Here is a 21,706-nt window from a genome sequence, read left to right as displayed (position 1 = left end):
TGTAACATAAAATGAACTCAACTCAGAATTAGAACCTTGTTTTTTTAGCCTTGGGTCAACAAATGAAGCACCTAATATGTGAAAGACTTATTATTACATTTGCTTGGGAATAAAGAAACAGTGATGAACTGGAGCAATAGCACAGCGGGTAGGGTTTTTGCCTTGCACTCGGCCGACCCGGGTTCAATTCCCAGCATCCCATATGGTCCCCTGAGCACCGCCAGGAGTAATTCCTGAGTGCAGAGCCAGGAGTAACCCTGTGCATCGCCAGGTGTGACCCCCCCCAAAAAAAAACAATGAATGTATTAGGATCATAAGATCTTATACTTAAAGCTTAGGAGTTTTTTGAAAAAAAGGATGTGTATGTTAGTCTTCAGGAAGAAATAATTGATTGACTGTCTCTCTAGAATGAAAAATATCTAGCCTCTTTATTGTCTTCCCTTTCCTCTCTCTCCTTTCCTCTCTTGTACTGTTTCTTTGGAGTGGACGAGTTTTCAAATAATGTTTATCAATTTGAATTATTTCATCTCTTGTCTGTTAGTGTTTTTATCATGTTCCATTCTGTAGTGATTTTTTAGCATTCTATTACACTGCTTTCTGAATTTATGTGGATACCTGGGGATTTTGTTTGTTTTGTTTTTATTTGGTGACAAGAATCTAACCCAGAGCTCTAGATATGCAAGACTTGTGCTCTACGCTCTACCATGGAGCCATATCCCCACTTAAATGCTTCTTTTTTAATGAAAACACATAGCATTGAAGATATTTATAACTTTTGTGGGATCACTTGTATCACTTGTCATCCCGTTGATCTTTGATTTGCCCGAGGGGGCACCTGTAACATCTCCATTCATCCCTGTCACATGCTAGTGTAATATCTGCTCGCTCCAGGAACAGGAAGAGCCTCAAACCGTTCATTCAGGGTTTTGACGAAGAAATCTGAGCATCTCGTTGGTGGCTGGCCACGCAGTCTTTTGACAGCCCGTGGAATCCAGTCGGTCACAGCTCTAATCCAGCGGTCTTCTCTGAATCGCATTACGTGTCCGGCCCATGTGAATAACTTTTGTGCGATGTCAGCCAAATATCAGCCTTTTGAAAATAAATGGGGGAAAAAACTTTGAAAAAAATTTTTTTAAGGTTTTTTCTTTTAATTTTGTTGTTTGTTGGCTTTGTTTTGTTTTGTTTTTTTCTGCTGCACTTGACTGTACCCAGGGCTTACTCTTGTCCTTATACTCCAGAATCACCCCTGGCAGGCCTCAGGGGACCAAATGTAGTGCCAGGGATCAAACTTGGGCCAGCCTCATGCAAGGCAAAATGCTCTACCTGCATTACTATTCCTCCCCCATGGGAAAAAAAAAACACACCTTTTTATTTTGTTCTTTTAGGGGCTGCAGCTGGGTCGGGCTGCACCTGACGATGTTTCGGGGGGCTCCTCCTGGCCTGTCGTGCGAGGGTCGCTCCTGGTGGTGCTCACGAGAGTATGGGCATGCCAGGATGGAAACTCCAGGCTGCGTGCGTGCAGAGCATACACTCCCGCCCATTAAACCATCTAGCCCCATCTCCCTCTTTCAGGAACTTTGCCAATGTACATTAAGATGACCCGCAGTTTCTTTTCAATGACTATCTTGGGTCGACCTCAGAGATTAAAATAAGTGGATTATGTGGCGCGATGACATTAACAAGCTATTGATTTAGCAGCAAAGCTTTGCTCATCGTTTCTAATTTCTCTCTCTCTGCCTGATTTCTTCTAAGACCTGCTTGATCTTTTCTTTCAGCGGAGCGGAAGCCTCCCCTTTTCAACATGAACGCGATGAGTGCCTTGTACCACATTGCCCAGAATGACTCCCCCACGCTGCAGTCGAATGAGTGGTAAGATGCGGTTCTCATTTCAAAATCTCTACTAAAAAAAAAAACAAAAAAAACATATTTTTGGTACTTTACATTTTAAATATTTGATCTAGAAAGCACAGCATTTCTTCGCCATATTTATAAGTGACGTTTATATTTTATAGACGCAGACTAGCTAACTACATTATTTATTTATTTATAAATATCCTTCATTTGTTTAACAAATATTTGTTGAGCATCTACTATACACAATTTTCTGTTCAAGATACTTGGAATATGAAATGAATAAAACTAATAAATAATCAGTTTTCAAAAGAATTTCTATTCTTTTTTTTAATTTGCAGGGGATTTTTTTTTTTTTCTTTTTTGGGTCACACCTGGCGAATGCACAGGGGTTACTCCTGGCTCTGCACTCAGGAATTACCCCTGGTGGTGCTCAAGGGACCATATGGGATGCTGGGAATCGAACCCGGTTCGGCCGCTTGCAAGGCAAACGCCCTACACGCTGTGCTATTGCTCCAGCCCCTGAAGGGGATTTTTTAATCCAACTTTCTTTAAAAAAAAAAAATTATTTATTTATTTTATTAGTGAATCACCGTGAGGGTACAGTTACATATTGTCATATTTTTGTGCTTGTGCAACCACATTATTTATTGCTGCCCCCACTGTAGTTTGTGCTGTGTTTTTTGTTTTATTCTTGCTTTTGCACCACAACGTGGCAGTACTCAGGCCGTACTCCTGGTTCTGTGCTCGGGGATCACTCCTGGTGGGCTTGCGAGACCATGTGTGGTATCAAGGATAATCTCGCCGTGGCTACATGTCAAGTGCCCTACCCGCTGTCCTATTGCTCTAAACCCCTTTGCAGCAGTATTTATTGCTGTTATTATTGTTTTGGGGTCACACCCGGCAGTGCTCAGAGCTTGCTCCTGGCTCTGTGCTCAGGGATCAGGCCTGTCAGGCTCTGGAGACTCTACGCAGTGCCGGGAATCAAACCTGGGTCGGCCACATGCAAGGCAAACACCTTACCTGGTGTACCAGGGCTTCAGCCCCAGTGCTGTTTTTCATGTACATAGCCACTAAAATGTTTCAGGAAACAGGTCCTGGTGCCCTCCTAAGAAGTCTAGTCCTGGGCTGGAGCGACAGCACAGCGGGTAGGGCGTTTGCCTTGCACGCGGCCAACCCGGGTTTGAATCCCAGCATCCCATATGGTCCCCTGAGCACGGCCAGGGGTGATTCCTGAGTGCATGAGCCAGGAGTAACCCCTGTGCATCGCCAGGTGTGACCCAAAAAACACACACACACAAAAAAGATAGAAGTCTAGTCCTTTAAGTCATCCTGAACTTATATTGGTCGTCTCAGCTTTTCCCATTTTTCAGTAGAATTAGAGAATCCTTTCTGCTATTATTATTCTTCCAACTGCCATTTTTTCTGCCCCATGTATATTTAAGTGTATTGAGAGAGAACATAGACCATTCAGTGTCCCTTACTGGAGATTATGACGTTATTATATTATTTGGGCCACAAGAATTAGAGAAAAAAGAAGTGGACAAAATGGAATTTTCCAGAGAGGAACTATTCTTATCCAGAAAACACTTTCTTAATTTCCCTGTTTATTATGCTTCAGGTTTTACTATCTAGTTGTAGGTTGTGGGTGATGGAGACATTTCTAACTAGAAATGAAGAATATCTACTTCTGCCTTTAAGGGTTATTATCTTTTAAAAGAAAAGTGTATATAAAATTGTCACATGTAATTAGTATTTTCAATTGCTATTATTTTTATGATTTCACAGTATAATGGGTAGAGCGATAGCACAGCACTAGGGCATTTGCCTTGCACGCAGCCAACCTGGGTTCGATTCATCCACCCCTCTCGGAGAGCCTGGCAAGCTACTGAGAGTATCCCGCCCGCACGGCAGAACCTGGCAAGCTCCCTGTGGTTTATTCGATATGCCAAAAACAGTGACAAGTCTCACAATGGAGATGTTACTGGTGCCCACTCAAGCAAATTGATGAGCAAGGGAATGACAGTGATTATAATGTTAAATATGCTTATGTGTAGACTAACTTGAAACTGCCCATATTTATTGCACTGTAGCACTGTCATCCTGTTGTTCATTGATTTGCTCGAGCAGGAACCAGTAAATGTCTCCATTGTGAGACTTGTTGTGACTGTTTTTGGCATATCGAATATGCCACAGGTAGCTTGCCAGGCTCTGCCGTTCGGGCAGGATACTCTTGGTAGCTTGCTGGGTTCTCTGAGAGGGATGGAGGAATCGAACCCGGGTAGGCCACATGCAAGGCAAACACCCTACCTGCTGTGCTATCACTCCAATCCTGCCCACATTTATTAGTTAAAAGAATTAGTTTCAGTGGCTGGAGCAATAGCACAGCGGGTAGGGTGTTTGCCTTGCACGCGGCCGACCCGGGTTTGATTCAAAGCATCCCATATGGTCCCCTGAGCACCGCCAGGGGTAATTCCTGAGTGCATGAGCCAGGAGTAACCCCTGTGCATCGCCGGGTGTGATCCAAAAAGCAAAAAAAAAAAAAAAAAGAATTAGTTTCAGATACTATAAACTTAAAATTGGTCCATTTCTTTTGATATTCCAAAAAAATTTTATTAAAATCTTCTAAAATTTAAAATATTTTCTTGAATGAAGTTCTTTTTAGGTGATTAGTGCTCTGTAAACCTTGGGTTTATTTTCTTTCTATGTATTTGCACACACAGGACAGACTCCTTTAGGAGATTTGTTGATTACTGCTTGCAGAAAATACCTCAGGAAAGACCCACGTCAGCAGAACTATTACGGGTAATTTTTCAAATTTATATTTGAGGAGGGGGATTTAAGGTTGCGCCGGAGTGATGCATTGTAAATCATCCCTGTGGCAGCTCGTCGTGACAAACTGGATTGGAGCGTGCGGCCTTATCATCTTCCCGGAGAAAGTAGCTAAGCATAGACATAGCGAAATGTTCTCATTGTGTGTCCTCTTATGCCTTAAGAATAGGTGTGGCCCCACCGCACACATGCACACACATGCACACACACACACACACACGCGCGCACACACACACACACACGCGCGCACACACACACACACACACGCGCACACACACACACACACACACACACACACACACACACACACCATGTCTTTCCCCTTCTCCTCCACCTACTCTTCCATTTGGCTTATGACAAAAATTTGTGAGGAGAGAAAATTTGGGCCACACCCAGCGATGCTCAGGGACTACTCCTGACCCCGTGCTCAGCGATCACTCCTGGCAATGCGGGGTGACTGTGTGTAGTACCAGGGATCAAACCAGGACTGGCCATTTGCAGAAAAAGCAAGTGTCTTAGCCCCTATACTCTCCAACCAGGCAGATAATATTTCTCCTTGCTCCTGTAGTCAGTGTCCTATTCCGGAGACGAATATCTGCGTGGATTTTATTTTTGTGTCGAGAGAAGCTCTTCTAAGAAGTCTTTTCCGCCCCTGGACACCCTAAGATTTTCAGTTAGGATGTTGACAGGACTTTAGTGTCGACTGTACTCATTTTATACAAGCATTGTTTGTTTTTTTGTTTTTGTTTTTTTCTGTTTTTTTGCTTTTTGGGTCTCACCTGGCGATGCTCAGGGGTTACTCCTGGCTCTGCACTCAGGAATCACTCCTGGCGGTTCTCAGGGGACCATATGCGATGCTGGGGATTGAACCAAGTGGTCTCCATTTATTTTAAGTAATCCTTCTTTTCCTTATGTGTTCTTCTTGATGTTTAGGTCTTATGTTTATGTTCAGTTTCATTTAAATATGAAATTAAAGTCAAACCGTAGGGTTGGTGAAAGAGCAGAATATAGGTGTTGAATATAAACAATGTTAGTTTAAAAATAATGTAACAAGAAAAAGCTATGTCTAAGAAGTGTAAGTGACTCATTTTTCTGTCTTGTAGAGTAGATAGTAATAGTTCTTAAATTGAAATTTGGGAGCAAAATAGCTCCAGTCTCTTAAAGCTCTTCATCATTTCCCCCCCTTAACTTTACAGGATCTTTTAGGAATTAGTAACTCTGGGTAAGGAAATTATGTCTAAATTTGGCAATTATTTTTGCTTCAATCTCTTCTAATTATAATAGATCTTAATTTAATAGATTTTTTTAATTAGCATGTGTAACAGTCTTCCCATGTAAGATTATTCCTATGTATCCATCATTCTTAGAGAATGTCTAGGGTGATTTCCATAATCGAATTCATTTCTTTAAGGATGGTGGAATTGGGGGTAATTTTTTATGCATTTTTTCCCATATTTAAATTTTAAGGTAGCACTGTAGCACTGTCCTCCCGTTGTTCATCGATTTGCTCGAGCGGGCACCAGTAACGTCTCCATCATGAGACTTGTTATTACTGTTTTTGGCATATCAAATATGCCACAGGGAGCTTGCCAGGCTCTGCCGTGCGGGCAGGATACACTCTGTAGCTTGCCGCCGGACTCTCCAATAGGGAAAAATTTTTTTAATTTAAAAAAATTATTAAATTTTAAGATATATATATATATATATATATATATGTGGGCTTTTTGGGTCACACCCGGCTATGCACAAGGGTTGCTCCTGACTCGTGCACTCAGGAATTGTTCCTGGCAGTGCTCGGGGAACCATATGGGATGCTGGGAATCGAACCCAGGTTGGCCGAGTGCAAGGCAAATGCCCTCCCCGCTGTGCTATGGCTCCAGGCCCAAGGTAGACATATTTTTAAGAGCATCACATTTATTCTCTTCAAAGTTTCTGAGACGCTTTGCGTGGTATGGTTGTGAGGGTAATGGTCTGCTATCCTAGCAGAGAGTGTAACATGAGCGAAGGCGCCGGGTGTGAAATGCTGACCTGGAATGCACTTGTGTTGGCTGGAGGGAGACGTGGGAGTGACTAGGTTGGAGCCCAGAAGCACAAGCAGGAGCGTGGCCAGGAAGACGATCCCTCATGCTGGGCAGATAGTGAGCGCCTTTCAAAACGCGGGTTGCACCTGTTTGTGAGGAAGGGCCCAACTGTGTCCTGCAGTCAGAAGTCCAGGAGAGGGGCGCGGTGCTGGAGCATGACGGCCTGCATCAAGGCTTATCACGAACAATTTTATAAATTGCGGTGCTTAAAATTCAATCAACTTTCAGAACTTTCATAAACTTTCAAAACATAAGAAGTCTGGAGCGGGGCTGGAGCGATAGCGCAGTGGGTAGGCATTTGCCTTGCTTGCAGCCGACCCGGGTTCGATCCCCAGCATCCCATATGGTCCCCCAAGCACCGCCAGGAGTAATTCCTGAGTGCAAAGCCAGGAGTAACCCCTGAGCATCGCTGGGTGTGACCCAAAAAGAAAGAAAAGAAGTCTGGAGCACTGGGAGAGGACATGTGGTCAGCAGGCCAGGGCAACCAGTGTCATGATCGACTGGTCCAAACTCTCCCTCCCCTACCTTCCATCCTGAGCCTCTGATTTTTAGATTCGTGGTCAAAGAGTAGCTCCTGCATCTCCTATAGTGTATCTCCAGGGCTAGGGAAAGGAAGAAGGCAAAGACGAACCCCATTCTTTTCTTATACCTTGCCTTTTGATACTGGAAAGCAAAGTCTTTTTAAAAGCACCTTCATGGGCCAGAGCAATAGTACAGCAGGTGTGACATTTGCCTTGCACTCAGCCCAACCCGTCCCCGGCATCCCACATGGTCCCGAGCACCACCAGGAGTGATTCCTGTGTGCAGAGCCAGGAGGACCCCCTGAGCATCACCGAGTGTGACCCAAAAAGCTAAAAAATAAGTAAATAGAAACATCTTTATTTTATTTTATTGGGGTGCTGGGTGGGGGGTGACAGGCACACTCAACAATACTCGGGCAATTCCTGACTCTTGTGCTCAAGAGTGATTCCTGGCAATGCCCAGAGGACCAGACGTGGTGCCTGGGACCGGGGGTGCAGGGCAAGTGACTTAACCCCTGCACTATCTCCCTGACCTTGAGGAATTTCTACCTAGATTGCACAAGCCAGAATTCCCTCATGTCTTCTGTAACTGCAGGGAAGACTCTTTTACTTCCTAGTAGTTCCACGAAAGGAAGGCAGGCCAGGAAAACATTTTGGAGGAAGGGATAACTAGAACACAGTCTTGACAATATCCAGAATTAGCCACATCATCAAACTTCACACTTGATCGTAGCCAAAAGGCTGAGAAGCGATCACATCATCAAACTTAAGTTTAGACACATAATAGTGATGGTGAACCATCAAAAACAGATTCACGCCCCCCCCCAAAAAAAAAAAAACGCCCTCGGGTATAACCCTTGCTCTCCTTCTACTACTTAGCTGAATGAACCACTGAACCTTTGGGGGCCTAATTTCCTCACCTTGAAAATAAAAGGGTTTTTTTTTTTGGCTTTTTGGGTCACACCCGGCAATGCACAGGGGTTACTCCTGGCTCTGTACTCAGGAATTACCCCTGGCGGTGCTCAGGGGACCATATGGGATGCTGGGAATAGAACCTGGGTCGGCCGCATGCAAGGCAAACGCCCTCCCCGCTGTGCTATCGATCCAGTCCCTAAGATTTATTGGTTTTTTTTTTCTAATAAAAGGGATTTTTGAGAGCCGTTCTGACTCTAAAATTCAGTGATCCTGAGTTATAGTTTGAAGTTTACTAAAAGTCAGTTTGCTCTTGCTTCAGTGCCTCTTGCAGGCACTGAAAGTAGCAAAATGATTCGCTTTCTCCCTTTTTCTCCCTTTCATTCTCATCCTTGACATATGCAGGCGACACTTGTTTCAAGGCGTGGGGTTTCACGTCCAGAAAGGATTTCTGCCCAGGAAGAAATGTTTTACAAAAACAGGAGCAGAAATCGCAGTTTTCCCTGACACCAAAATCAGGGTAAAAAAGGACCACAAGACAGATTTTTTTTTTTTTTTTAATTTACAACGGTCCTGCTTCTCTTTTGTGTCTGTTGAATATATAAAGAAATCAAATCCGCTCCACCATCTGGGGCCTGCCATGTTAGGTTCAGTTCCTATATTTTCTCATTTATTTCAGGAGTAAGCCCTGAGCATCCCTGGATTTTAAAAGGTAGCCCCCAAAGTAAAAATAAATAAAAAGTTTTTTCAACGCAACGAATAACCCTGGCTCTAATTTCAACTCCTTTTTTACTTCTACTTTTAGTCCCTCTTTCTAATCTGCTGTAGGCTGAGAAATCAGGAAACTGGGATAGGTACCCTAGATAATATTCAAAATGAGAACTGTTTATTCCAAGAAGTACATTCGGACTTTGGGTCAGTTTTGTTTGGGGATTTGAGTTCTGAGGCCGCATCCCATGGTAGACAAGGGCCACTTCTGGCTCCGTGCTCAGAGAGCACTACTGGAGGTCCTCAGCGGACCATACATGATACCAAGGGTCAAACCAGGGTTGGCTACACGCAAGGCAAACACCAGGGCTGCCTGCGTACCAGGCAAGCATCTAACCCCTACACTATCTTTCCTGTCCTGGGTCAATGATTTTCACTCTTCAAAGGCCCTTTTCCCTTCTTTCCTGGCTGCACAGCTTTGTAACGAGATGGGGCTGCCAGAGTTCTGAGCTCTAAATAAACTGAATATATTTTCAAGCCTGTTATATGTGACCACAAAAGTCCACGAGTACTGTAGAATACACAAATAGACACTTTGGAAAATGGTAGAGGGGGGAGAAAGACTGAGACAGAGTGAAACAAGAATATCCTGTGTTCTACATGGCTTTGGTTTACTAGATTTGAAAGTTACGGCATATCAGTTGTTTTATTATTGTTTGGGGGCAGCAGGCAGCAGTGTTCAGGGCTTACTCCTGGCTTTGTGCTCAGGGATCACTCTAGCAGGCTTGGGAGACCACATGGGATGCCGGGGATCAAACCCAGGTCAGCCACATGCAAGGCAAGCAAGCGCACCACCCGTTGTAGTATCACCCCGGCCAAAGTGTCTCAGTGTTTACTTAACAGTCTAGTCACGGGGCCAGAAAAATTGGTTGAAAGTCTAGTGTGCAGGTGTTGCCTGCGGAAGACCTCTTTCAGCCTCTGGTATCACAACAAGCCCCACTAGGAGCCGCTCCGCAAGCAAGCGCCCCAAATGAAAAATAAAAATAGATTTTTAAACTTCCAGGAGCCAAATAGACGATACAGGGGCAAGATGCTTGCCTTACAAACAGGCAACCCTGCGACCATCTCTGGTATTACATAAGGGTCCCAAACACTGCCAGGAGGAGCCCCTCAGCAGTACCAGGTGTGACCCCAGAACCCAACCTTTCCAAACTCTAATCCTGACTCTTACCGGTATAACAAGGAAACCTCAAGAATTCTCATATATAGTCTAAAAAAAAAAAAATCTCAAGTGCAGGGACAGCAGTGGGGGAGGGGGGCGGTTGGGGGAAAAAAAGAAGATAAAAGGCATAGTTATCTCTTTATGAGATTTATTCAGTATGAGATGCTACGTGAAATGAAAATCATTTTATTTTTGTAAAATCCACAGAACTGTTTTGTGTCTGCTTACTTTTGCAACTATATCTTGTGCCCTAAAAATATGTTTGCTCATTATCAGTTTTTGGGTTTTTTTTTTTCCTTCCCTTCCCTGAATCAGCACGACTTTGTTCGGCGAGACAGACCTCCGCGTGTCCTCATCGACCTCATACAGAGGACAAAAGATGCCGTTCGTGAGCTCGATAATCTACAGTACCGAAAAATGAAAAAAATCCTTTTCCAGGAGAAAAGAAACGGACCTTTGAATGAGTCACAAGAGGATGAAGAAGTAGGTCCAATTTATTTTTGCAGGCACTTACAAAGTGCCTACCGTATGAGAAATTTGGGGACTGGGCACTATCGAAAACACTTTGGCCGGTAAAAATGTAATTCATATTCTCTTCCTTAAGAGAAATGCAGAGTGACAGAAGAGACTTTTGTAAGGTAACTTTTTTAAGTATTTAACTATTTCCGGAAATAGGAAAAGTGCTGTAGAGATATATCATCCCACAGGGGTCCTTGGTAGAGAGAAAATACATCAGCTTATTAAGGTTGCATAAAGAATGTATGTGACTGATTTTTCAGACGGGCATAGGGCACTTTAGATTTGGAAAGTTCTTTGAGTACTTTTTTCTACTACTACTGCTTCCCTTAGTAATTGGGGAAAGAAAGTACTCATTACTTAGGGTTGGAGAGATAACATGGGGTTAAGGTACTTGCCCAGTGTATAACTCATCCCTCATTGACTCCTGAGAACCATCTCCATTGCCAGGGGTCAAAAAAATTATTCAGTGTTTTAGAAAAATTATCCTGACAACACAGAGTTAAATTGGATTTGATGGGTTTGAATGGGTGACATTCTGGATAACAGTCCAAGAAAGAGATAATGCAGCCAGTGTCAAAGGAATAAGGAAGAAATACTTTTCAGCAACAGCATATGGGTATATTTGATATACAGTGCTTCTTACTTTTTTGTTTGTTTTAGCTTTTTGGGTCACACCCGGCGATGCTCAAGGGTTACTCCTGGCTCATGCACTCAGGAATCTCTCCTGGCGGTGCTCAGGGGACCATATGGGATGCTGGGAATTGAACCTGGGTCGGCTGCATGCAAGGCAAATGCCCTACCCGCTGTGCTATCGCTCCAGCCCCTACAGTGCTTCTTACTGAAAGTGACAGGTGAGGCCTGTCTCTGGCCTTGCCTATGGTCCCCTGAGCACCCCCAGGCATGAACCCTGAGCACAGAGCAAGGAGTAGCTTCCAAGCACTACCAGTGTGACCCCCCCCAAGTTCCCCCCAAAAAAGCAAAAACCAAAAGGAACAGGCGTGTATGGAGTGTAACTAAGCGTGTGTCGGTACCAAGAATGGAGGACAGAAGTCGTGGAACAGTAGACAGGGGAAGTAGCTCAGGTGGTAGAGCGTGGGTCGGACCGTGGTTTCAGCCCCTAGCAGCACACTGCCCCGTAAGCAACGTGGGGCCCTGCGTCTCCTGAGCGCGCTGAGTTTAAGATCCTGGCATCCGCTGCTACTGTCAGTCTACAGATGACGCTGCCCCAGGAGAGGGCGGTGACGGTTGGGCTCTCTCGACGTTGGCGTCTAGCCATGGCTTGGCACAAAGAGATCTGCGATAGGGGAACGAGATCTCGGACAGGGCAAGTGGCTGTGGGTCTAAGGCGTTAAGTGATAATGAATCAAGGCATGGCCTACAGCATGAAAAGCAGAGTCATGGCACATAAGGGACAGGAGACCTGGAGGATCGAGGCCCTGTAGATAATAAGAGAATACACGACTTCCGGAAGCAGCAGCCTTTGCCATCGGATGCCAGAGAATGGCCAAGTGAAAGGAGGGGGAAACTGTTAACTCTGGTTCACAAGGGAGGGCGTTCTGGGTGACCTCGAAGAAAACAGTTCTAGAATAGTTTAGATTAGTGTTTCTCAACCTTTGTCCAATGTGACTTTTTCGAGCCTTGTTTCCTCCTGTGTCCCCCTTTTATCTTACCCGGTAGACCCTTAGTCTCATGCCACGCCCTCCGATCATGAGGTTCTAACCTGTGGCCCCCTTAGGCTATCCTGGACGCCCTCAACAAGCCACGTGGCTCCTGGTTGGAAAACGCTAATCTCGGTACATAGAGGATTGCTGTGCAATAAATACTTCAGAGGAAGTGAGAAATTAGAGATGACAAAAGTAGATTGTTGGGGCCGGAGCGATAGCACAGCGGGTAGGGCGTTTTGCCTTGCACGCGGCCGACCAGGGTTCGATCCCCGGCATCCCATATGGTCCCCCAAGCACTGCCAGGAGTAATTCCTGAGTGCAGAGCCAGGAGTAACCCCTGAGCATCGCTGGGTGTGACCCAAAAAGCAAAAAAAAAAAAAAAGTAGATTGTTTCAGTAGTCATGTCAAGATACATTTGGCTAAGAAGAGTACGTGAGGAGCAGTATAAAGGGGCACGAGATGTGGGAGAACCCGCTTCCTGTTTCTAGGTCGGACAGAGAGAGTGAGGACAGAAGCATCGCAGACAGAGAGAAAGGATATCGTTAGATAGGATCGTAGGATGCGTGCAGGCTAGGGGCAAGAGTATGGTGTAGAAATTAGCTCGAGCAAAAGAAATGGTTCCTTATCCCCTAAAACTAGATGGAAAAGGAGTAAAAGGAGGCTGGAGAAATAGTGAAAGGACTGAGCACATGTTCACACACAGGAGAGCCAGGATGAATCCCCATTATCACGCCCCCCTCTCCCCCCAAGTACTGCCAGGAGTAGCTGCCACCCCTAGCAGTAAATAAAATTAAAATGGGAAAGGCATGGAGAATGAATTTCATTTTGGATTGTCTACAAAAGAGAAAATAAAATTATTTTATCAATAATTACAACAATGAATTTTAAAAGCTAAGTTGGAGTATAAAGTTGTCCAATGTGAATTTTCTTTAATTAGGAGAAAATAAATCTATTCAAAATATGTTGCATTGTCTACCATGTTAAATTTCCTATGCAACTGACTCCTTTATTGCCAAGCTAAGTAACGTTTCATTAAAGTTATTATATATGTGTATATATATGTATGTATATATAAAATGATTCTTTGAAAAAAAGATTTATTTGGAGCTAAGTTGTTTTAATTATATTATTTAATCTTATATCAAAAGCTATCCCACTGTGATAGATAAATTATACGTTCTGATTATTTCACCATTTCAAACAGTAGTCTTTGGACTAGTCGTGATGAACGCCCGTATTATTTAACAGATATATTTAATAAGATTGCAGTGGTAAACATGATGGAATTGCTTGAGAGATCCAGGACAGTAGAATTAATCCCCCCGCGTAGGTACGAAGTTAGTCCATCATGACTCGCAAAGGAGCTTACGGCCCGTCCGATCTCCGCACGCTCTTGGAACGGTATTTCTGTTCCGAGTGCCCACTACCCCATTGGCAGGTAACCGAGGATATACCTGAGTCGTAGCCTGCAGTTCTTTGCTGTCACCTCGGTGTTCCTGACGGTCTCTTACACACCTGCTCTGCTGCTATAGAGCAGTGCCCTGATCTGAGAATAGCGTATGAGAGAGCAAAGCCCTGGGCAGCAGCAGCATTGAGAAGGGCCCCGGGGGCAGGCACGTAAGTGAATTCGAGATGTCCAGAAACGGCGGGAGAAGCGTGGTGTCACCACCTAAATAAAAGTTGGTCTTTGCAGGGGCTGGAGCGATAGCACAGCGGGGAGGGCGTTTGCCTTGCACGAAGCCGGCCCAGGTTCGAATCCCTGCACCCCATAGGGTCCCCTGAGCACCGCCAGGAGTGATTCCTGAGTGCATGAGTCAGGAGTAACCCCTGTGCATCGCTGGGTGTGACCCAAAAAGCAAAAAAAAAATTAAAAAATTAAAAAATTAAAAAAAATAAAAGTTGATCTTTGCAGATGTGGGAGAAAAGCAACTTGGCATTGTGAAACGACGTGGGCCTCAGAGCCTCGTCGATGGGTTGGCACTTGATCTCCACTCAGTTTTGTTTTGTTTTGTTTTTTTCACCTCGGTGTCCCATTTTCTTCTAGGACAGTGAGCAGGGAACGGGCCTGGGCCGGGAAATGGACAGCCTGGGCAGCAACCACTCCATCCCCAGCATGTCCGTGAGCACCGGCAGCCAGGGCAGCAGCGTGAACAGCGTGCAGGAGGTCATGGACGAGAGCGGCTCGGAGCTGCTCATGATGCACGGCGACGAGAGCACGCTCAACTCCACCTCCTCCGTCGTGCACAAGAAGGTAGGCCTCCCGCTCGTGGTGCTGATGACGCCGGCGCGGCCAGCAGAAGGCCCGCTCCCGCCTCTCGGCCCACCCCCCCCAGCACGCTAGGGAACCGGTCACAACTTTTTATAGCTTGGAAAGATTTGGCGCTTGATACTTCTCTTAAGGAAAAGCTTTAGGTTTGCCCGTTTCCTCCTCCTTTGGTACTCTCATGTCTGCTGGCATTTGCTGAATGAAAATACACCCATGGGGGAGGGATGCTGGGAACACCAGTGGTGGAGAACGGGCATTGGTGGAGGGACAGGTCCTCGATCATTGGGTGGCTGAAACGCAAGCACAGAAGTTTGTAAGCCTGTAACTGTATCTCATGGTGATTCATTAAAAAAAGAAGAAGGAAAAAAACAATACACCCATTCATAAATGCTCAAGCCAAAGACATCAGCAGCATTTCAAACCAGTCACCTGGATCAGTATACCTTAACGGTTCTGTGAATAAAATCTCTGGGTTGGGCTCTTTAGAGTTATGCTTCCCCTCCCCCCCCAAGTATAGACCTTCAGATATCTTTTCAAGGAACTATTTAGTTTGGAAGATTTCAATTCTTTTCTGTTTTTGCTCTTCATGCATGTGTGAAGCAAGACAGTTTTTATTGAGCTTCCTTTAAAACTGACTTTAAGAGATGTGAGGGGAGGAAGAGAGGAAATGTGCCTTTAAGACAGAACGTGGGCTTCTCCAGCGTGGAAAAAAGCAAGCACATTTCCACAGGGACAAGCAAGCGAGAGATGTCGTCATGGAGAACACGAGCTGAAAGAGTAGCCTGCTTTTTCCTGTTGTTTCTTGAATGTATCATTTTTTTTTAAATCTTGTGTTTTATTTATTTTTAAATTTGTTTTGATTTGTGTGGGGGCCACACCTGGCATGGCTCAGGGGCTACTCCTGGCTCTGCACACAGGAATTGCGCCTGGTGGCAGTTGGGGGACCCTATGGGATGCCAGGGATCTAACCCGGGTCAGCTGCATTCAAGGCAAACACCCTCCCTGCTGGACGATAGCTCCAGCCCCTATTTAAAATTTTTGTTGTGGCTTAGGTGACATGCTTACAGTAGTGTTAATATTTGTGGTTTTGATCCAGAGTTGCTGTCCCTTCACCACTGCCACCTGCCCTGCTGATTCTGTGACTTCTACTTACTTTCCTCTCCTTCCCCAGCCGCCTCTACCCTTGGTCTTCTCATTTCTTCCCATGTTAAGGTTTGTCTTTATCCAGAACCGTCTATTCCCTTGTTTTGTTTCTTTATATACCAAAGATGAGAGAGATCAGTGATCTGTTCTCCCTCTGATTTATTTTCCTTTTTTTCTTTTTTGATGTAGTAGACTTTTAAAAATATATTTTATTATTGAATCACTGTGAGATAGACCCTTACAAAGTTGTTCATGATTGGGTTTCAATCATACAGTGTTCCAACACCCATCCCTACCCCAGTGTACGTTTCCTAGTACCATTGTCCCCAGTTTTCCTCCTGTCACCCCCAAACTCACCCCCAGCCTGCCTCTATGGCAGGCACTTCGCTCATTCTCTCTCTCTCTCCCTTCCTCTCTCTTCCCCTTTATTTTCTTTACCATGAAGTTCCATCAAGTTTCATCTTTTCTTATAGCTGTATAATATTCCATGTGCATAGATATACCAGCACTTGTTTGTCTACCTGTTGTGGGGTTTTTTTTCCATACCTAGCTATTATATTTAGTGCTGCAGTGAACACGGCTGTGCCATGTATCTTTTCAAATTAATGTTTTAGTGTTTGGAGGTATGCCAAGAAGCGGAATCACTTGGTCACATGGAAGCTCTAGTTTTAGTTCTATGAGAAGTGGACTGTCTTCCCTAGAGACTAACTAGCTAACCCAGAGGACATTGCCGGCAACAATGAATCCAGGCCCGTCTTCACCACGTCCCCAACAGTAAGGGCTCCTTCCTGTCCTTCTGATACGTGCTCATTCTCCCAGTTGTGACGGCATATCTCACTGTTGTTGTGGTTTGCGTGTCCCTGATCCTAAGTGACAATGAGCACTGTTTTAGGTGCCTGCTGGGTGCCTGTACGTCTTCTTCAGACACAAGTTTTTGCTCATCTCCTCTCCCCATGTTTTGATGGCAGTATTGGTTTTTGTTGAGTTTCATAGGTGCTTTAGATATCGTGAACATTAGGTTTTTACCTGATGTATAAGGCACAGTTATTTTTTTTCTGTCCTGTGGTGTCTTTGCATTTTAGCTCATTCCTTTTGGCCGTGCGAAAACATGTTAATTTGATGAAGTGCCATTTGTTTATAGCACGTGGGTAGGGCGTTTGCCTTGCACGTGGCCGAACCAGGTTCGATTCCTCCATCCCTCTCAGAGAGCCCAGCGAGCTACCAAGAGCATCCCACCCGCATGGCAGAGCCTGGCAAGCTCCCCGTGGCGTATTTGATATGCCAAAAACAGTAACAACAAGTCTCACAATGGAGAAGTTACTGGTGCCCAATCGAGCAAATCCATGAGCTACAGAGTGACAGTGACAGTGACCAATGGAGTCAAATCAGTGGCTCAAAGTTTCTAAATTTTGGTAGCGGGCTTGGGGTGGAGGCATTGGTGCACATCTGGAGTTGGTCAGGGGCTAGTCCTGGCTTTGTGCTACGGGGTTACTCCTGGAGGCACTTGGAAACCATCCATGTGTGGTGTCAGGAATTGAAACAGGATTAGCCACATGCAATGCAGGTTCCTTAACTCTGCGCTGTCTCTCCAGCCCTGGAATCAAATCATTGACTATACCACTGAGGTCCATATCCTGGAGAGTTCTGCCTGTTTTCCTTAATGTAGTTTCTGGGCTAATTTTGAGGAGATTCATAAAACTCCTCAAGTAGTCAAAGCAATTCTGGGAAAAGGAAGATGGTGGTAATATATTCCCTGACTTTAAATTATGCTATAAAGCTATAGAAACTTTCAGATCAATGGCATAAAATTGAGAGCTCAGAAGTATAACTTCAGACTTATATACAGTTCATCTGTAACAAAGTTTCTGGTGCATGAAAAGGAGCAAGGGAGTCCTCTTCAACAAATGGTGTGGGATAAGCTGGTTGTCACATGCAAAAAAAGAGAGAAGATGAGGGGGCTGGAGCCAGAGCACAGTGGGTAGGGCTTTTGCCTTGCATGCGACCGACCCGGGTTCGATTCCCAGCATCCCATAGGGTCCTCTGACACCGCCAGGAGTGATTCCTGAGTGCAGAGCCAGGAGTAACCTCTGTGCATTGCCGGGTGCAATCAAAAAGCAAAAAAAGAGAGAGAAGATGAACTGGACCCTCTATCACATTCCATAAACAAAAACTAATTCAAAGTGTGATTCTTCTAAGAGTTTCAGCATAAATATTTTTATTTTAAGTGATTCTGGTTTTTATTTTAGTTACTTTTTCCATTAAAGGTATCTATTTCATTCAAGTCTATCCTTTATTTTTTTTTTTAAAGTGTTTTTTTTTTTTTTTGGTTTTTTTTTTTTTTTTTTTTTTGCTTTTTGGGTCACACCCAGCGATGCTCAGGGGTTACTCCTGGCTTTGCACTCAGGAATTACTCCTGGCGGTGCTTGGGGGACCATATGGGATGCCGGGGATCGAACCCGGGTCGGCCGAGTGCAAGGCAAACGCCCTCCCCGCTGTGCTATCGCTCCGGCCCCTCAAGTCTATCCTTTAAGTTAAAGTACGGAAAAAATATTGAACCTTCTTTAAAAGCAATTTCTATTAAAAGCACTATTTTACAAATCACTGTATCACTGTCATCACTGTCATCCTGTTGCTCATCGATTTGCTCGAGCAGGCACCAGTAACGTCTCCATTGTGAGACTTGTTGTTACTGTTTTTGGCATATTGAGTACACCACGGGTAGCTTGCCAGGCTCTGCCTCTTGGGCGAGATACTCTTGGTAGCTTGCCGGGCTCTCCAAGAGGGGTGGAGGAATCGAACCCAGGTTGGCTATATGCAAGGCAAATGTCTTACCTGCTGTTCTTTGAAGGAATTCCAAAAGATGTTTTTGGTTGACTTTAAGTAAATAATCTGTAATATAGAATAAGAGAAAAAATTTCCCTTTGGGGGACTTCTTATTAGGAATATATGAGATATTAAGGAGAGGCTGCTAGTATCTCAGGACTGGGATGAATGGAGACATTACTGGTGCCCGCTCGAGTAAATCAATGAACAACGGGGTGACAGTGAAAGAGTGATACAGTGATACATGTATTTTATTAAAGGACAATTGGATGACAGTCCAATTTCAGAATGAGTAGATTTAAGAATTGTTTCGCTTAGACCCCTATTGGTTGTTTATTTTTTTCCCTTGGGAAGAAATTAAACAGGTAAGGATGAAAGGCAGAAGAAAATATAATTGTGTCCAATTATGAGTAATGTGGAAAGGGAATCACATTTATATTCAGGACTGACTTTTTCATTTTTTTTCCACAAATATTTTTTGGGATTCTGCTTTGTGCCAGGAAGTATGGTAGATTCTGAAGAGTGAAGAAATACAACAAACTTGGTGGCCAGACATGTAGGTCAAAAGAATGATTTGCATGTGTAATCCCTGACTCCGTTAAAAAAAAAATAAGTTAAAACAAATATGGTGCTATCAGAGAGTTTTATTTTCTGATGGGAAATTAAACAAATAATCCCACAACTTATGGTATGATGTAATTAGGAAGCTAGTCCTGGGAAAAGGAGAATTTCATCTAGCAGGGAGTAATGGAAAGCCCAACCACTGAAGTGACTTTTAGACAAAAACTTCACAAAGAAGTAGAAGTAGGTTGTTTGGGTAGAGATAAAAGCATCAGGGACAAAGGCCTTAGGGGACTGGAGCAATAGCACAGCGGGGAGGGCATTTGCCTTGCAAGAGGCCGACCTGGGGTTGATTCCCAGCATCCCATAGGGTCCCAGAACACCAACCGAGTAATTCCTGAGTGCAGAGCCAGGAAGTAACCCCTGTGCATTGCCAGGTGTGACCCAAAAAGCAAAAAGTAAATAAAAAACAAAAACAAAGGCCCTAGGAGAAAAGGAAATTTGAATGTTTAAGGAAGAGAGAAATGTTGGAGAAGTTAGAATTTGGTATGCTGTGTCAAGAGTGAATAACAGAGATCACAAGGACTCAGGCTCTCCGAGAACTGTGGAAGCATTTGGAGGAAGGGAGTCATCAGACAAACGCAGAAACCTGCTCAAGGTTCAGCACTGCCATCTAGCCTCAAGTGATGTATTTGAAGGCTCTCTTTTTGGAAGCAGTGATCAGGGATGCTGACTTCTGACTTGCTGCTGAGTCTTTCTGGTGCTCTCTGAGCATACGGAGAAAATAGAAGAGGGGGGCTGGAGAGATAGCACAGCGGGTAGGGCGTTTGCCTTGCACACGGCCGACCCGGGTTCAAATCCCAGCATCCCATATGGTCCCCTGAGCACGGACCCGGGTTCAAATCCCAGCATCCCATATGGTCCCCTGAGCACGGCCAGGGGTAATTCCTGAGTGCAGAGCCAGGAGTAACCCCTGTGCATCGCCAGGTGTGACCCAAAAGCAAAAAAAAAAAAAAGAAAGAAAATAGAAGAGGAATGTTGAGGGTATAGGGATAAAGAAGAAGAAGAATTTAAAAAAAAAAAAAAACTTTCAAAAAGGCACCCAGAATTAGAAGAAACTGCTGGTATATTTAACAAAAAGATGTCCCAGCTCTCAAACTCAGTAGAGATTTTAGTTTTGGCAAGATTAAGTAAAGCAAGCATGTGATTTTAGCAGTCTTTCATACTGTGTTCTCCTTGGTATAATCTTTCAGGAATATATATTCATTTATATTTTGAAATAGAAAGTAATTATATTTGATTTTAAAATAATGATTAGGGAAAGTTCAAATTATATAACACTTTTCTATTTTATTATTAAATATACCAGGAAGGGTGATAGAAGACAAATAACATTTGCATATTAAGCTTTGAATGTGTTAACTTTATAATCATGTTAACAGAAGACAGTGTTGACCAAGTAAAAGGGGATATCACAGAATTTAGATTTTGAAAATATTTGCAAACCCTCTAGTGAGAGATTAATAGTTGATTATGTAGACAACTAAAGTGAACAACAGGGGCTGGAGCGATAGCATGGAGGGTAGGGTATTTGCCTTGCACAAGGCCGACCCGGGTTCGATTCCCAGCATCCTATATGGTCCCCTGAGCACCGCCAGGGGTAATTCCTGAGTCTAGAACCAGGAGTAACCCCTGTGTGTCACCGGGTGTGACACAAAAAAACAAAAAAAGTGAACAACAAAAAAATAAAATATCCCAAAATTTTAAAAATGAACAAAGGACTTGAATAGATATTTCTCCAAAGAAAATATATAAATCAGAAATAAATGCACAAAATGTACTAGTCATTGGGAACATGCGTATGAAAACTATAATGAGATACTACTTCATACCCCTTAGAATGGCGACCATCAAAAATTAGCAGAATAACAAGTGTTGGTGAGAATATGGAGAAATTGCAATATTTTACTATTAGTGGGAATGTAAATGGTGAGTAAAAATTACTGCTGTGGGAAACAGGGATTTCTCAAAAAACTAAAAATTGAATCACTATGTGATTCAGCAATTCTACTTTTGTCTACACCCCAAAGAATGGAAAGAAGTGTCTCAAAGAAATATTTATACTCCCACTCTCAGAACAACATTATTTAAAATAACTCAAAATTAGAAGTAACCCAAATATGCATCAACAGATGAAATGAGGAAGCAAATGTGTCATATATGTACAATGAAAAATTATTCAGCTTTCAAAATGAAGTTCCTGACATATGCTATTATGTGGATAAACCATGAGGACATGCTTAATGAAATATGCCCATCAGAGAATAATCAATAGATATAATTCCACTTCCATAAACTACTTAGAATAATCTAAATGAAAGAAACAAGTAAAATTGTGGTAGCCAGGGGTTGGGGGAGGAAGAAGTAATGGGGGGGCTAAATTTCATGCCTATAGAATTACAGATGAAGAGTTAAGGGGATAAATGGGGGTGATGGTTATGCAAATGCCATATATAATAGCGTAGAACAATTCGTTTTTAAATGGCTAAGGGGCCAGTTGTGTGTTCAGTAGCAGACTTCATGCCTGACAGTGTAAAGCTCCA

At 43.8% G+C, this 21,706-nt stretch overlaps 1 protein-coding gene across 1 annotated transcript in view; it reads left to right on the top strand.

The window, feature by feature from the left end:
- Positions 1–21,706, top strand: part of TAOK3 (TAO kinase 3) — a 216,539-nt gene that overhangs the window by 134,543 nt on the left and 60,290 nt on the right. Inside the window, exons 10-13 of the mRNA XM_004611070.2 lie at positions 1,776–1,869; positions 4,575–4,656; positions 10,443–10,610; positions 14,355–14,561. Coding sequence (XP_004611127.2) covers positions 1,776–1,869; positions 4,575–4,656; positions 10,443–10,610; positions 14,355–14,561 — 551 coding nt within the window. The remainder of the gene's footprint in view (positions 1–1,775; positions 1,870–4,574; positions 4,657–10,442; positions 10,611–14,354; positions 14,562–21,706) is intronic.

The sequence above is a fragment of the Sorex araneus genome, chromosome 9 (genome assembly GCF_027595985.1).
Source record: "Sorex araneus isolate mSorAra2 chromosome 9, mSorAra2.pri, whole genome shotgun sequence".
Taxonomy (NCBI): domain Eukaryota; kingdom Metazoa; phylum Chordata; class Mammalia; order Eulipotyphla; family Soricidae; genus Sorex; species Sorex araneus.
The sequence above is the reverse complement of the archived record's forward strand: the minus strand, read 5'-3'. Positions and strand labels throughout refer to the sequence as shown.